The sequence below is a fragment of the Urocampus carinirostris genome, chromosome 9, assembly GCF_059441175.1.
Source record: "Urocampus carinirostris isolate Australia breed hairy pipefish chromosome 9, RoL_Ucar_1.0, whole genome shotgun sequence".
NCBI lineage: Eukaryota > Metazoa > Chordata > Actinopteri > Syngnathiformes > Syngnathidae > Urocampus > Urocampus carinirostris.
Window position 1 is genome coordinate 38104129 of NC_142357.1, and position 15786 is coordinate 38119914.

A 15786-nucleotide genomic window follows, 5' to 3' on the forward strand; every position below is an offset into this window, starting at 1 on the left:
AAACTAAATCATTCAAAAATAAAACATGTTAAAAACTTGAACAGGTAGATTCTACAAACAAAATAGATTAATATAATCCTGTTGAAGCGGGCTAAATCGTAATGGACTTGAATGTGACGTCAAATTTCTGCACACAATCCATGTGCGCATGCGTAAGCACTGCCGCAAAATAAAAAGGAACACCCTCATCGTTTCACTCCTCCCCTTTCTCCCTCTTTTTTCATCCCCTTTTCAAACCGCACTCTGTATCCATTCCGCTGATTTCCATTAACACATATGACGTGCAATCGAGTTTGCGCGTGCGCGATGCTAGAATATTCGACGAAGGCAACGCCCTTTGGGTCGGAGACAGCTGGTAGTCACGGCAACGGAGCCTGCCAGCATCTTTCCGCTGGTCACTGCTGAGGAAGGAGATGGGGGAGGGAAAAAGTGGGGATGCAACCAAAAGAAATTCAGCTTTTGGTTTTCTTGAATGTGATTAGAAACACTGAGCTCCAGAGTAAAAATATATAAATAAAAATATATGTTCTTTAGCAATGCATGCTTCTAACCTTATTAAGGGATGGCGTAATTTTGAGCAGAATATAAACATACACTATAGAAAAATATACATGAATTGACTTAGCAAGCAACAACTGAGCTTGTCGGGAAAAGATATAGATGACAAAAATGGTTGTCTGATCAGATCAATAGATATAAAAATAGATAAATAAATGAATAGTCATATAGATGGATGGATGGATGGATACATACAAAGATAAATGAAAATATAAATGAATGCATGGATAAATTAATGAATGAATAGACGGATAAAAAAATAGATGAAGAACTAGATAAACAAATAGATAAATACTTAAATTCTTACATGTTCACGTCTCATTAGAAATGTATCTCTTTTCCCTTTATTTTTTATTGCCATTTCTATTGCAAAATAAACATTCATTTTCTATATGTTTCACCAATTTGGTGTGTGTGTGTGACTGTGTATTTGACGTTCCGGTATTTTGGATTGAGAGTGGAGAGTTTCTTATTGTTTGTTCAATGTTTTTACACAGCACTTTGAGTTGCTTTTCAGTGTCTGGAAAGTGCTGTAAAAAAATTATAGCAACACTATACAAAGAGGCTTTGCAATTTAATTCAAAATATAAATACATTTAAAAATATAAGCTGCTGTGCAAAAATTAAAAAGTTTATGTTCTCAAGTGTTATTAGCAATATTTATTGTCAACTGTATAAAAAGGTAACTCGTAATTGTATGCAAACTTTAAATATACTTAAAAAATCAATTGACCAACGTTTTATCAACTGAGCTCCCATAGGAAAAACAGTTACATAGTAAAATATTATTAGAAATCATTGTTAGCAACCTTAATGAAGGAGGTTGTGTAATTTTGTGTCAAATATATAAATATGTAAAGACAATATATATGAAATTTATGTTGTATCTGAGATGAGGAGGAAAATAGTTACATCAATTCTTACATGCTTAAGCCTCGTTAGTAATATATGCTAGCAATCTTGTTCAATGATTCTGTGCATCTTTGTGCAAAATATAAATCTAAAAAACATTAATTGACTTGTGTCAAATCGAGGGATAAACAAATGTTACGTGCTAAAGTTCAATTAGCAGTTTGTGCTAGCAACATTACTGTGTTAAAGAGCGCTGTGTAATATCTGTTTTTTTATAGTGTGAACACAGATAAAATCTTACTTATGTTGTACACAGAAATAAGCAGTGCATTCAGTGACAAAAATATAATTGCATTGTGGTTTTAAAAAAAATAAAAATAAAGGTTGTTATAAACAAAAACACACATTGAATTATATACCATTTTTATTTACTGTCATACAATGAGATCACAACACATAAACATTATTGTAGACATTTCACAAAGCACCACTGCACAGATGCAATGTTCCTAATTTTCCTGTACAATATCCCAATTTAATTTGGGATTTCATATTGTTATTTGAAATAATTGGCACTGAAAAAAATTGAGGTCGTTTAATACGTTTTTGAGGTCACAATCAAATATTTAAACATTGTTGACAGCTATTTCAAACAATTTTCTAATGGAAATTCAGTTAAACTAGTTTACATTTCTTTTATCAAAAAAGCCACGTAAACATTGCAAAAAACAAAACAAAAAACAATCCAAAAAAATAATATACACTGTAACTTCTCCATTTCAAGTTGCCCAAAATTTTGTATTGTAGCATTGTACATAATTGTATAACACTTGTAGGATATTCTAAGTTTGTATTCTTGAATAAAAAAATGTAATATGACCCATCATTTGTGATATCGATAGTACAACAAATAGTACAGTTTGTAATTGTGTATAATCACGTATATTCAAGCAAACTTGTGTTTACTGTAAGATAGAATGAAAACCAATGGCACTCTACAACATCGGCGTGTCCAGCTTGAAGTGACTGTGCAACAATTCCCCTCTAGAGACAGTTGTTGCTCCGAATGGAGCTCAGAAGAAGACAAACCACGGAGGCCAGAAAAATACAATGTTGCAATATTCGGAATCCTACTTCCATATTTTCTTGCTGGGACATAAAAGCTGCCGTTAATCCCCACCAGGGACAACAAAATCAAAATGAGCGAGTTGGATACACCTGGATCGGCTGAAAAGAGCTCAAATATGGAGTTGGTCAGATCTGGTGTAAGCGGCTAACTTAAGCAGGAGAATCTACTTAAAATGGCAATAAAGATTGCATGAGGCAGCTAAAAACAATAATACCAGCTAGCCGGGAGCCAAATTAGCAAACTAGTAGCCAATATGGCTGACTAGAGAATAAAACTGTGAAAAAGTCAAAGAATCACAGGACATCCTATACAGGACTCAACTTGATGAGGGAAATGGCCGTAAGTGCTAAAAGCACCACCTGGACAAGCCAACTTGGTCATATGGGATTATGTGGTTAGAAGATGGCAGTCAAATATGTAATCTTCAAGTTGTGTCATAGAATTACATACTTCTAAATTTGAGATAGAACATGTGTCTTAGCGCAGTGGTTAGCGCGTGCGCGGCACAGTTCTGAGGTCGTGGGGACCTCCTGCGTGGGTTCAAATCCAGCTCCTGGCCTTACTGTGCGGAGTTTGTATGTTCTCCCCGTGCTTGCGTAGGTTTCCTCCGGGCACTCCGGTTTCCTCCCACGTTCCAAAGACATGCATCTCAGGTGAATTGGCCGGTCCAAATTGTCCCTAGGTGTGACTGAGCGAGTGAGTTGTCTGTCCCTGTGTGCCCTGCGATTGGCTGGCAACCAGTTCAGGGTGTCCCCTGCCCGATGATTGCTGGGATGGGCTCCAGCACCCCCGCGACCCTACTGAGGATAAGCGGTGCAGCTGATGAGAGATGAGAGTAGCTTATTGAAATTAATGATGTATTTGTACATCACTAGGGAGTGCTATATGACATGCACTTGAGTCTTTTATTGTCTTCTGAGAAGAAAATGTTGATATAAAATATATACAGTACAAACTGTGATGACTATTACATGCAAAACCAAAACAGTTGTTTTGTTTACCTAGGAACCACGCAAAAATGGAGTAAATAATACATTACAATAACCGTTGGAATGTACACAAAGAATCAGATAGTGCAGGATATTTTTATACAGAACCATGACTCAATTCTTACTTGAAATATTTGCACACCCTTTCATAATAATGGAAGCAATAAAGTTGTCATTCCATCCCTACAAACTGCTCATTGTTGCTTTTTTAACATCTTGTTTATGTACTGTGCCATTGCCACAGCGGTGACATCAGAAAGTAGACCATTAAAATGCAATTTATCATTACTGCTTCTATATTTTTTGCATTTTCTTTTATTTTTTAAAGTATTAGTAATATCATTCCCCCTTTTTCTGTGTTTGTTTAAAAAAAAGAGTTGAATTAAAATATTATCTATACAATGGGTGGTGATTTTGTCTCAGTCATGTGATTACGATGCAACTCCATCTCGTTATCAACTCAAATTGTCCTCTTGTTTTGGCTTCTTGGACTCTTCCCACCTTGTCGGATCCTTGGCAAATCTTTAGCTAATATTTCGGCGGATGATTTACGGTTGAAGCCATGCGGTCACATCGTGCAGTTTTCAACAAAAGGCTTATATTGGCTTTTTGTGTGCTTAAAGAAGAAACATAAATGGGGTTATATCCTCATTTATAACGCAGCATGACCTGGGTGTCAAGTATCAAAGAATCATATCGCTTTTTCCTCTGGAGATCTTCTGTCATGATTGGTCCAATATGCAGTTGGGGGATGGGAGATGGGGTGTTCTGGTCTTTATGTGGATCGGGTGCTGCTGGTTTGAGTTTCTGTCAAAGACAAAAAATACATATTTAAAATATGGAGACAAAAAGTCATGCTAGCATGCAGTGTGGAAACAGCATAGGGAGGCTGTAGGGAAAAAAGCATGCTTGAGAAAATAAGGAAGCTGTTGGTTGCTAGGAAACTCATTCTCATTCTGCACTTTCCTGTCCAAAACAGTCATTAAAAGTGACAACAATATGAAAACTATTATACAAATTAAAAAAGAATGGCTGTCACATTTCCCTTTATTGTTTTTTGTATGTTTTTGCAATGCATTTATGCCAATTTTGGGTTAATTTTGTATTTTGTGCATAAATGAATGAAAATATTTTTTTTATTTCTTTGTGTTGAACTGTTTTTTAAGACTGGAATTTTTCTTAGCAAGTACAAAAGTAAAAATGTAAAATAAAAATACAGATAGCATACATGTAAAAAAAGCCAAATATTCACATTTCACTTTATTGTGTATTTTGTGCATGAATGGAATAAAAAAAAACAACAGCAACAATACAGATAAAAAAAAAAACTTAAAACCAAAAATGATGTTTAAAGTCAAAACGTGCTTGAAGAAAAGAAAGCAGTTTGCATGTGCATTAGTATGTGCTTTTGCTTCAAATGTGAAAAAATAAATAAAAATAAATAAGAGCACATTGGCTGGCAACCAGTTCAGGGTGTCCCCTGCCCACTGCCCGCAGATGGCTGGGATGGGCTCCAGCCCCCCCGCGACCCTAATGAGGATAAGCGGTACGGCTAATGAGATGAGATGAGATAAGAGCACATCCATCTACATACCTCCATGCTGCAAGGTGGACTCATTTAGGGTACTGGAAAGAGAAAGAAAAAAAACGAATAATTAATGTGTGAACAATGTTTTAAAAAAGAGAGAAATAGAAATTAATGGATATAGAGAATGTTATGGATATAGAGTGTGAAATACAGTATAGAGAGCTTGCGACAGAGAGATATACTGTAGATATATGGATATAGACAGAAGAAGTCTACAATTAAGCGTCATCTGTTGCAGTAGATTTCCCACTTACCTGGATATATATATATATATATATATATATATATGGATTGTGTCATAAGTGAAAAAACAACTCCAAAGCAATTTAAAGAAATGCAGTAAAAAATGCTTAACCCACTATTGTAATAAAAATGCTACCGATTTTCTTGTAAATAGTAAATTTGAACATTCATTGAGGACACTTAAGATTGGGAAGCGGAATAAACAAAGAAAAAAATCAAATAACTAGAGTTTTGAATGAATACAATTTTACATATGTATTAATATAATTATTTTTTAGATGCATACAGAGTTTACACATTTGATAGTTTTCATTGGATTCACTTGTTTTATTTCTTGTTGCACTGGCTGGTCAGGCATTTTAAGTTCAGTTTACGTGTTACAATGCAATACATAGATTTAATCCATCTAAATCAGGGGTGTCAAAGTCAGATAGAAGGAAGATCCAAATAAAAAATTTAAGCTCCAAACCGAAGGATGGATGGATTAATTGTTGCAATATTTGAAAATTAGGTATTTAGTCAATTGAACCAAATTGAAACTACTGAAAAGCTAACAAACATATCCCAAAATGATCAAATAAGTAAGGCAATATTTTCTTATGACTCTGTCAGTAGTATTTATTTTTCAACAGACACAAACAAAAGATATCCCTGATATAAAAGCCCCCATTGTATGCACATTTAATGAACAAAGTTGTTATTATTCAGGAACCATCAGTAGCCTGTATTCTATGTTTTAGCAAAAGTGGGCTAAATTTACTTAAAATCAATAATAATAATAGCAAATTTCTATCATTCACCCAACTATAATAACAATGTGCAATGGAAGTAATGTACGGTGATGACAAAGACAAGATCCCTTGTAGATCCCAGTAAATCAAGATCATCGCAGGGACCGGAGGAAACACCATGTCCCCGGGCCTTCACTCATATGTGATCCATATTATATTTCAACAGTTAGAAGTCAAAAGAAGTTACCAGATTTTTTTTCCAATTATATAACAAATTGAGGAAAACATTCACAAATCATTCAAATTGGAAAACAACTAATCCGGGGTGTCCTCTGCAGTCAGCTGAAATGGGCCGTAGTAACCCAGGGACATCTGTGAGGATTGTAAAGCGCATAAGTGAGAAAAAAAATGTAAAAATAATTTTTAGCATGGACCGAAACAATATTATCACAAATGCATCAAACTTGTATGAAAAAATATATGTCAATGATTGGCAAACATATTGTATAAATGAGAAGTTATTTGATTTTGATGGATATTGCATAGAATGCCGGTTCCCGATTTTGACTATTATAGCTCAGTTATTTGTTGTTTTGACTCTTATGCACCGTTTACATAATTGTCACAATCTGCCACTCATGTTGCTGTTCTTAGTCTTCCATACCCATTAAAGTGGTTCTGCTTTTGTAACCTACAATAATTAATAAAAAGAAAGGGCTCAGTCGAGGGCTTTTGAAACAGGTACGAATTTCTCACTGAAGTTTCAGTTCTCTCCTGTTCTCCTTGCAAACTCAAAAGTCAATTGATGTCTTCTAGTCATGTTTATTTGTATAGCCCTTAATCACAAAGACACTCAAAGGGCTGCACAGACCACAGATTATTGCAAACGAGAGACTATCATTAGACATAGACTTCTCTCCTAATTTTACAACTGCTGTATACTGTCTACTAAACTATAACCTTAACAATATGATTTGACATGATTAATAAGGGTTGAAAAGTAATAGTAATAGTTGCATTTTAGAAAAAAATATATTAACCACAAGACCGCAGGTGCGAATAGTCTTTATTCTTTGTCGTTGTTCTGAAAACAGCATGTTATTTTACCTGCAACGTGGAAGGAGCAGAGCCACTTGTCTCAGAGACTCCTGTGCTCCTGGGAATGCTGGACACGATGTATCTGGATCCCTTGGGCACGGGCTGGCGAACAACCAGCTTGCCTTTGCGGGTCTCGGCCAGAAAGAGACTGTACCAGTAGGCGTCGTTGGAGACCAGAGTGGAATCTGCGATGGTGGAGTTCCTCTCGCTGAGCACGCTGTTCCTGCAGGGAGGAACCGCTTTGCTGGGCGAGACCTTCTGACACTTGAGCACGATGGTGACCAAGATGGTGATGAGCAAAAGGAAAGACACCGAGCCCAGACCGATGACCAGATATAGGTTGAGGTCGGAGAAGATGTCGTATTCCAGAGGCACCTCCGTCATATCCGAGTAGGCCTTCACGGCTGTCTCCACGGTCACCAGCGTGATGGTGACCGTGGCTGAAAGAGCTGGCTCACCGTTGTCCTTGGCCACCACAACCAGCCTCTGGTGGCGCGAGTCCTTGTAGCTGAACATCCTCATGGTGCGGATCTCTCCGTTGTACTGGTCGAGACTGAACAAGGAGGCGTCGCTCACCTGGAGGAACTGGTAAGTGACGCGGGAATTGTGCACCGAATCCACATCCAAGGCAATCACCTTGGAAACCAGGGAGCCTTTGTCGGTGGACCTGGGGATCTTCTCCTCCACTACAGATCCATGGGCCCTCCAAGGTGACACTATCATCGGGGCGTTGTCATTCTGGTCCACCACTATGATGTGGACCGTCACGTTGCTGCTGAGTGCAGGAGAACCGGAGTCTCGGGCCTCGATGTGGAACAGGAAATCTTTTTCAATCTCGTAGTCGAAGGTCTTGAGCGCGTAGAGGTTTCCGTTCTCAGGATTGATTGAAAACAACATGGACATTGAAGTGTTGGCAATCTCCTTCTCTAGGATGAAGTACACGAGGTACTGGTTTTCATGGAGGTCCGGGTCAAAAGCACTGAGGGAGCTGAGCAAGGCGCCAGGGGCATTATTCTCCATCACTCGTATGGTGTAGAAGGACTGAGGGAATTTGGGGATATTGTCATTTACATCCAGCAGCTCCAAAGTCATTGTTTCATTATCAAATAAAGGAGGGGAGCCTTTGTCTGTGACAGTGAAGGTGATCTCATATTCCGGAACCATCTCCCGATCCAACGGCTCCGAAACGACCAACTTGTAAAAGTCATCAGACTCTTCTATCAATTTAAAAGGCATGTTATTCGGAATGTGAAGCACCACCACACCATTGTCCCCAGAGTCTTTATCACTCACACTGACAACTGCTATCACTGTGTCAACAGGTATGTCTTCTTTCACCGGGCTTTGAAAGGATTTGATGGAAATTTCCGGGTGATTGTCGTTCATATCCATCACTTGTATTGTCACTTTACACTGACTTGAAAGCAAGTTCATCCCCTTATCACTAGCGATGACTCCCATCTCATATGACTTCATATCTTCATAATTAATCATCTCCTTTACTCTGATTTCACCATTATTTTTATTTAAATCAAACACATTCTGCGTTCTTTCCGATGTATACAAACTATAAGAATAAATCACCTCAGAATTGGAGCCTTCGTCCAAATCGGTGGCATTTAATTTGATCACCAAGCTTCCAATTGGTGAGTTCTCCATCATCTCCACTGAATATTTCTCCTTCTCGAATGTCGGAGCGTTATCATTCACATCCAGAACTCTAACAATAATGCTGGCCGTGCCTGTTCGCGTGGGAATACCCCCGTCCACAGCAGTCAGGATGAGATGATGGACACCTTGAACCTCTCTGTCCAGCTTTCGCGTCAGAATCAGATCTGCAAACTTAGATCCGTCTCTCCCGGTCTGGATTTCGATGTTAAAATGTTGGCTGGAGCTTAGGCGGTAGTTCTGCACAGAATTGTCACCTACGTCTGGGTCCACTGCATTGTTGAGGGAGAACCTCTCCCCCACAGGGCTGGATTCGGAGATGTCCAAATGCATGGTGCCTCGGCGGAAATGAGGAGCGTTATCGTTGATATCTGAGATTTCCACTTCTATGTTAAACATGCGTATGGGGTTTTCAATTGCTGCATCCAATTTCAGAAAGCAATACATCGTGGTTTTGGAGGGACACAACAATTCTCTATCAATCCTCTCCAAAATAAAAAGCTCTCCCGTTTCTTTATTTATCTCCAGATATTTCTTATTGGCCACCACGTCGATGCGCATTTTCCTCTTGCTCAGCGTCCTCACGTCCAGGCCCAAATCAGACGCCAAATTAGCCACCACCGAACCTTCCTCCATCTCTTCAGGAATTGAGTAGTGCGTAACGGACCAGGCCGTGCGCGCCAACGTGCAGAAAAAAACAAACGTGACAAGTGTGCGCGTTTCGAAAAACTTACAGAATGCACGCACCATGTTTGGGATAATTCCTTTATAAGACGCTGAAAAAACGAATACGCACGGCAAAGGTGTGCACACAATCCTGCCGTTTCCTTCTTTGTCTAATGTGACGTCACCGCGTCAACGTCTACCGCGTTCTCGTCCAATCAAAATTGGAGATTTTAATGACATCGGCTATTTTGTAGACTGCAGCGTTCAACGTTTTAAAAACAAACATATTTTAAGTCGTTAAACTATATTGAAGAAACACCGAGTTTTTTTTATGTCTTTAAGGCGAAATATAAAAATCTCTGTTTTCACATTCAACTATCACAGGTTTTCACCCCCCAAAAATCGAAACCTGTGCTAAAATATAGGATTGTTTACATTTTTATATGTTATCAATGAATTAAATATTTTAAATCCCCTAAAATGTCATTAACCTTTTGTTTTTGCGTGTTCCAAAAATGACCTTTAAGGTGAACCTAACCTATAAAACAACACATTTGTGAAATAAAAAACATTCCAATGTACTACTGTATGTATTAAAACAAACATTCTTCAGTTGCAGACATTAAGGAAACTCGATAAGGCAAATAAAAAAATATATTTTTAACCATTGGTGTAATAATTTACATACATATACCATACATGATTATTGGTCATTTTATAATCATGCATGAATGAAAGTTCCCCGGTGTGAAGAAAAAAAGCAGAGTTATAACTACAGAATATTCCACTTTGTTGGACTGAAATTTAGTTTGGTTGAAAAAAAAACACAAACATACAGGAACACAATCATACTGAAAGTAAGTAAAAATTACCCTCTTTGGCGTTTTATTTTATATATTATAGATAAATACGGCAAAAAAATAAATCAAAATAAATAGTCAAGTCATGTTTATGTGTATAGCCCTTAATCATAAATGTAGACAACAAAAGTGAATCACTTTAGTATTCTTTAAAACATTATTTATTCTGAATCTTCCTTTTACTCATTGACCTTGTGCACTGGCAGTTACTGAAGGTTGAGAGACTCCATTGCATAGAATTTCTTATTTTTTCTTTTTACCTCAAACATGGACCCCAAAAACTCTAAAACATTGTGAGTAAAATCCATTGTCAATAGTATGTTCTCATAAAAAAAACATTAATATACTGAGGACAGGATATTTATTACGAAAGAAATACGAATATACAGCTAAATTGGGGAAAATTTTCATAAAATAGATGGGAGAGAAAGTTGACCCTCCCCTCCTTTTTTTAATAGACATGGATCACTTTGCTATGTTTAAAAAATGAGTTTACTATTTCTTTAAAAATTAAAGTGCAGCCAGACAAGTGAGAAAATTATTTCATCCAACAGGGGAACACAAACATTGAGTATTTTGTGTTTGTTTGTGGAAATGGATCATTTTGCCAAGTTTTTATTTCATTTGTTTTAGTATTCCTTACAAAGAAAGTACTGAACAGTTAAACCAGGGGTCACCAACTTTGTTCTAGCTCAGAGCTACCCTTTGTCACTGATAAGCGCAAAGGGCCACCATTTTGATATGCATTTCTAAAATCACAACTCCATGTTATTACTAGGTTGTAATAGTTAGAAGTTGAGATGAAATAGGCTCAGTAAACCACCAAAACATCATGCCAGTTATAAATAAATATGAAATCACAATGATCCATCACTGGTGAGCGATTTTCAAAACCTGTCCGCAGGCTTCTCAGGTGTTCTTTGGGGGCCACTTGAAATGAAATGAAATGATCTGCATTTATATAGCGCTTTTCAAGTCAATGACTTCCCAAAGCGCTTTACATTGTGCTTCACATTTCCCAATAGCAGCCGTGATCTGTGCAGCCATGTAAGGCGCTAACCTGCTTATTGGGGGTATTGGGGATTCAGTGTCTTACCCAAGGACACTTCGGCATGTAACACGGACAAGCCGGGATTCGAACTGGGATCCCTTAATCCTAAAACGATCGCTCTATCTCCTGAGCTACTGTGGGCACCACGTTGGAGACCCCTGAGATTAACCATCGAGATAACATTTTATAAAATAGGGGGAAACACAAAGCATCTCCATTAATAATATTGGTGGAATTGAATCATTTTGCTAAGTTGTTTTGATTTTGTTTTAGTATTTCTTACAAAAAAGGTAGAACCAAAAACAGTTGAAGAAAATATTTCATAAAATACAGTGGTAGAAAATCTTTTCCTGTATTTTTGTTGAAGTGGATCATTTTGCTAAGTTGTCTTTTCATTTAATATTTAACCCTTTTTGTAATTGTTTTTGTTATTATTTTTTTTTCATCTGCCTGCAACAAATGTTCAGTTAAAATGAGAGGGGAAAACATTTAAATTTCAAATAAATAAAAATTGAAAGATTATTTTATTGAAAGGAGGTAATTCAGTTTTTGTAGTGTTCTCAGTTTAACAATTTAACATACGTCTGAAAATAAAGTATACAACAGTGGGCCCTTTTACATAAAGTAAAGCTGAAGCTCCAGCTCCCAGTGAGTCTTCTTAAAATGTTTCAGTCCCCTTCCCTCCACACACAAACATCATCAGAAACTTCCAAAAGTAAACAACGAGCACCACAGAGGGCGAGGCCATACAGGTAGAGTGGACTAAGAAAAATAAATGCCAACCACACTCAGTTTTAGGAACTATTTTGTGTTAAAGTGGACCAACCCAAAAGAGTCAAGTCAAGTCAAGTCGTGTTTATTTTTATAGCCCTTAATCACAAAGAGTTTCAAAAGACTGCACTGATTAAAGACTATTGCAAACCATTATTACAGAAAATTATGACACCATCCCCTCATCTAAAACCCACACGAGGGAAAATAATACACATATTATCGACACAAAATATAGGTTATTCATTTGCTATATAGAAGAAGTGTGTTTTAAGCTTAGATTTAAACATTTCCACTGAGATTGCAGATTGAATCTCAGGGGGAAGAGCATTCCAAAGCACCGGGGCCCGGATGGAGAACGCTCTCGAACCTGCGGATCTCTTCTTGGCTCTTGGGACCACTAGTAGACCAGCGCTTTCAGAGCAAAGGCTCCGGACCGGAACATAGGGGGAAATTAAATCCACCATTGAATGAGTCATCAACAAAGACCAGAAAATGATCAGCTGCTCTCTCGCCAGTCTGGCTCTTGCTACTACAGCAGAGACAACATTATAATCAAGGACTCCTCTCAGATTGGCCTAAAAATGTCTTGATATGTTCTTACATTCATTTTTCACCTGTACGGTTTTTTATTGCATGTTTATTTTGGGGGGGGCCGGTATGATTTTGTAAACAATGCTCAGTACGTTGTTTATATATATGCATATGTATATATGAATACATTCACATTTTTGACTCTTTCTGGGAGATAAATACAGAGGAGGCAATTCCCAGCCCCCTCGCTCAACCCAAGTGATGTATTGAGCGAGGGGGCTGTGTTGTGTTGGGAGTCATTAGGTGACCAAACCCCCCAATTCCAACCCCTAATGCCGAGCGCCAAGCAGGGGAGCCAATAGGTACCAATGTCGTAAGTCTAAGGTATGACCTTGCCGAGGTGCAAACCAGAAACCTCACAGGCTCGGGGAGGGTGCCCTACCCCCAAGGCCACCGAGCTGGTTGTTAACGATGACAAAACAGGCATTTTTGAATCTAATTTTAAATATACATCCCAAATGTAATACCCTTTAGAAAGTATATGAGCCAAGGGAGACAACCTCATATCCTATTTCAAAGTATTGTTTTAATGATGCAAACAAAATGCTAACTTAAAATTATCACTGTGACAAGCAAAATGCTGCAAGAATTGACTGGTGTCATTCTACCTGCAAGGTGGAAGGAGCAGAGCCACTTGTTTCGGAGACTCCTGTGCTCCTGGGAATGCTGGACACGATGTATCTGGATCCCTTGGGAACGGGCTGGCGGACAACAAGCTTGCCTTTGCGGGTCTCGGCCAGAAAGAGACTGTACCAGTAGGCGTCGTTGGACACCAGAGTGGAATCGGCAATGGTGGAATTCCTCTCACTGAGCACGCTGTTCCTGCAGGGAGGAACCGCTTTGCTGGGAGAGACCTTCTGACACTTTAGTACGATGGTGACCAAGATGGTGATAAGCAGCAGGAATGACACCGAGCCCAGACCTATGACGAGATACAGGTTGAGGTCGGAAAAGATGTCGTATTCCAGAGGCACCTCCGTCATGTCTGAGTAGGCCTTGAGGGCCGTTTCCACTGTCACCAGCGTGATGGTGACAGTGGCCGACAGAGCCGGTTCCCCGTTGTCCTTGGCCACCACCACCAGCCTCTGGTGGCGCGAGTCCTTGTAGCTGAACATCCTCATGGTGCGGATCTCTCCGTTGTACTGGTCAAGACTGAATAGGGAGGCGTCGCTCACCTGCAGGAACTGGTATGTGACGCGGGAATTATGCACCGAGTCCACATCCAAAGCAATCACCTTGGAAACCAGGGAGCCTTTGTCGGTGGACCTGGGGATCTTCTCCTCCACTACAAATCCATGGGCCCTCCAAGGTGACACTATCACAGGGGCGTTGTCATTCTGGTCTACCACAATGATGTGGACCGTCACATTGCTGCTGAGTGCCGGAGAACCAGAGTCTCGGGCCTCTATGTGGAACAAGAAATCTTTCTCAATCTCGTAGTCGAAGGTCTTGAGCGCGTAGAGGTTCCCGTTCTCAGGACTGATAGAGAACAACATGGACATTGAAGTGTTGGCAACCTCTTTTTCCAAGATGAAGTAGACCAAGTACTGGTTCTCATGGAGGTCGGGGTCAAAGGCACTAAGGGAGCTGAGCAAGGCGCCTGGGGCGTTGTTCTCCATAACTCGTATGGTGTAGAAGGACTGAGGAAATTTTGGGACATTGTCGTTTATATCCAGTAGCTGCAAAGTCATTGTTTCATTGTCGCTTAGAGGAGGTGAGCCTCTGTCCGTGACAGTAAAGGTGATGTCATATTCGGGAACCTTTTCTCGGTCCAACAGCTCTGATACGACCAACTTGTAAAAGTCATTAGATTCTTCAATCAATTTGAAAGGCATGTTTTTTGGAATGTGAAGATCCACAACACCGTTGTCGCCCGAGTCCTTGTCACTAACGCTGACAACTGCTATTACCGTGTCCAAATCGATATTCTCGCTGACAGTACTTTGGAAAGATTTGATGGAAATTTCTGGATGGTTGTCATTCATGTCCTCGATTTGAATTTTAATTGTGCTTTGTCCAGATAAACTGTTGACTCCGTTGTCGGCTGCTATCACTTCCATATCATAAGTTTTGAAATCTTCATAATTCAGCATTCCTTTTACGGTAATTTCCCCAGTAGAAGGATTTAAACTGAACGTTTCTTGTGTTCTCTCTGGTGTGTATAAACTATATGAATAAGTTAAATGAGAATTTGAGCCCTCGTCCAGATCTGTAGCATTTAAATCAATCACAAGGCTACCTATAGGTGAATTTTCCATTATTTTAACTTTGTAAATAGATTTATCAAAAAGTGGAGGGTTATCATTGTTGTCCAAAACGTGCACAATAATATTTGCTGTGCCAGAACGTGGAGGTATACCGCCATCTACTGCAGTTAGGATTAAATTATGCACGGCTTGCTGCTCTCTGTCTAAAGTCTTTTTTAAAATCAAATCTGCAATTTTCCTTCCTTCCCTTCCTGTCTGAACTTCAAGATTAAAATGATCACTTTCACTCAGAATATATGTTTTAAGAGTATTACTGCCTACATCGGGATCCACTGCATTGCTGAGGGAGAATCTCTCCCCTTTTGGTGTCGCTTCAGATATGTCCAAATGAAAGGCGTCTCTCCGAAATTGAGGGGCGTTGTCATTGATGTCCATTATTTCCACTTCAATGTTGAATATTCTTAACGGGTTTTCTAGAATCATCTCTAGTCCGAGATAACAAGAACCTGGTGCTTTGGTTGGGCAGATTTGTTCCCTGTCAATCTTCTCAAAAATAAACAGCTCCCCGGTGTCTTTGTTCACATCTAAATATTTCTTATTAGAAATAATATCCAAGCGCATCTTCCTGTGACTCAACGTTTTCACATCCAGTCCCAGATCACTTGCAAGGTTGGCAACAACGGTTCCTTCCTTCGTTTCCTCCGGTATAGAATAATGCGTCACGGAGGAAGAAATTTGATGAACGGATGAGAGAATGAGAAGAGCGAACAGCACGCACCTT

At 39.0% G+C, this 15786-nt stretch overlaps 2 protein-coding genes across 2 annotated transcripts; both read right to left on the reverse strand.

Annotated features, from left to right (window-relative positions):
- Positions 1 to 1816: 1816 nt before the first annotated feature.
- On the reverse strand, positions 1817 to 9594 carry LOC148360222 (protocadherin alpha-C2-like). Its single transcript, XM_088343762.1, has 3 exons — positions 7198 to 9594; positions 5123 to 5154; positions 1817 to 4335 (listed from the first exon to the last, which is right to left on the reverse strand). The coding sequence occupies exons 1-2, from the start codon at positions 9490 to 9492 to the stop codon at positions 5143 to 5145; spliced, it is 2307 nt and encodes a 768-aa protein (XP_088199888.1). The 5' UTR covers positions 9493 to 9594; the 3' UTR covers positions 1817 to 4335; positions 5123 to 5142.
- Positions 9595 to 13397: 3803 nt separating this feature from the next.
- Positions 13398 to 14858, reverse strand: LOC148360223 (protocadherin gamma-B4-like). Its single transcript, XM_088343859.1, has one exon. It carries the CDS (start codon positions 14856 to 14858, stop codon positions 13398 to 13400), a length of 1461 nt encoding a protein of 486 aa, XP_088199985.1.
- Positions 14859 to 15786: the final 928 nt, after the last annotated feature.

What these genes read in the sequence shown, in the direction of transcription:
- LOC148360223 (XM_088343859.1), bottom strand. Translation starts at nt 14,858, where the DNA reads ATGGAAGTGATAGCAGCCGACAACGGAGTCAACAGTTTATCTGGACAA.
- LOC148360222 (XM_088343762.1), bottom strand. Translation starts at nt 9,492, where the DNA reads ATGGAGGAAGGTTCGGTGGTGGCTAATTTGGCGTCTGATTTGGGCCTG.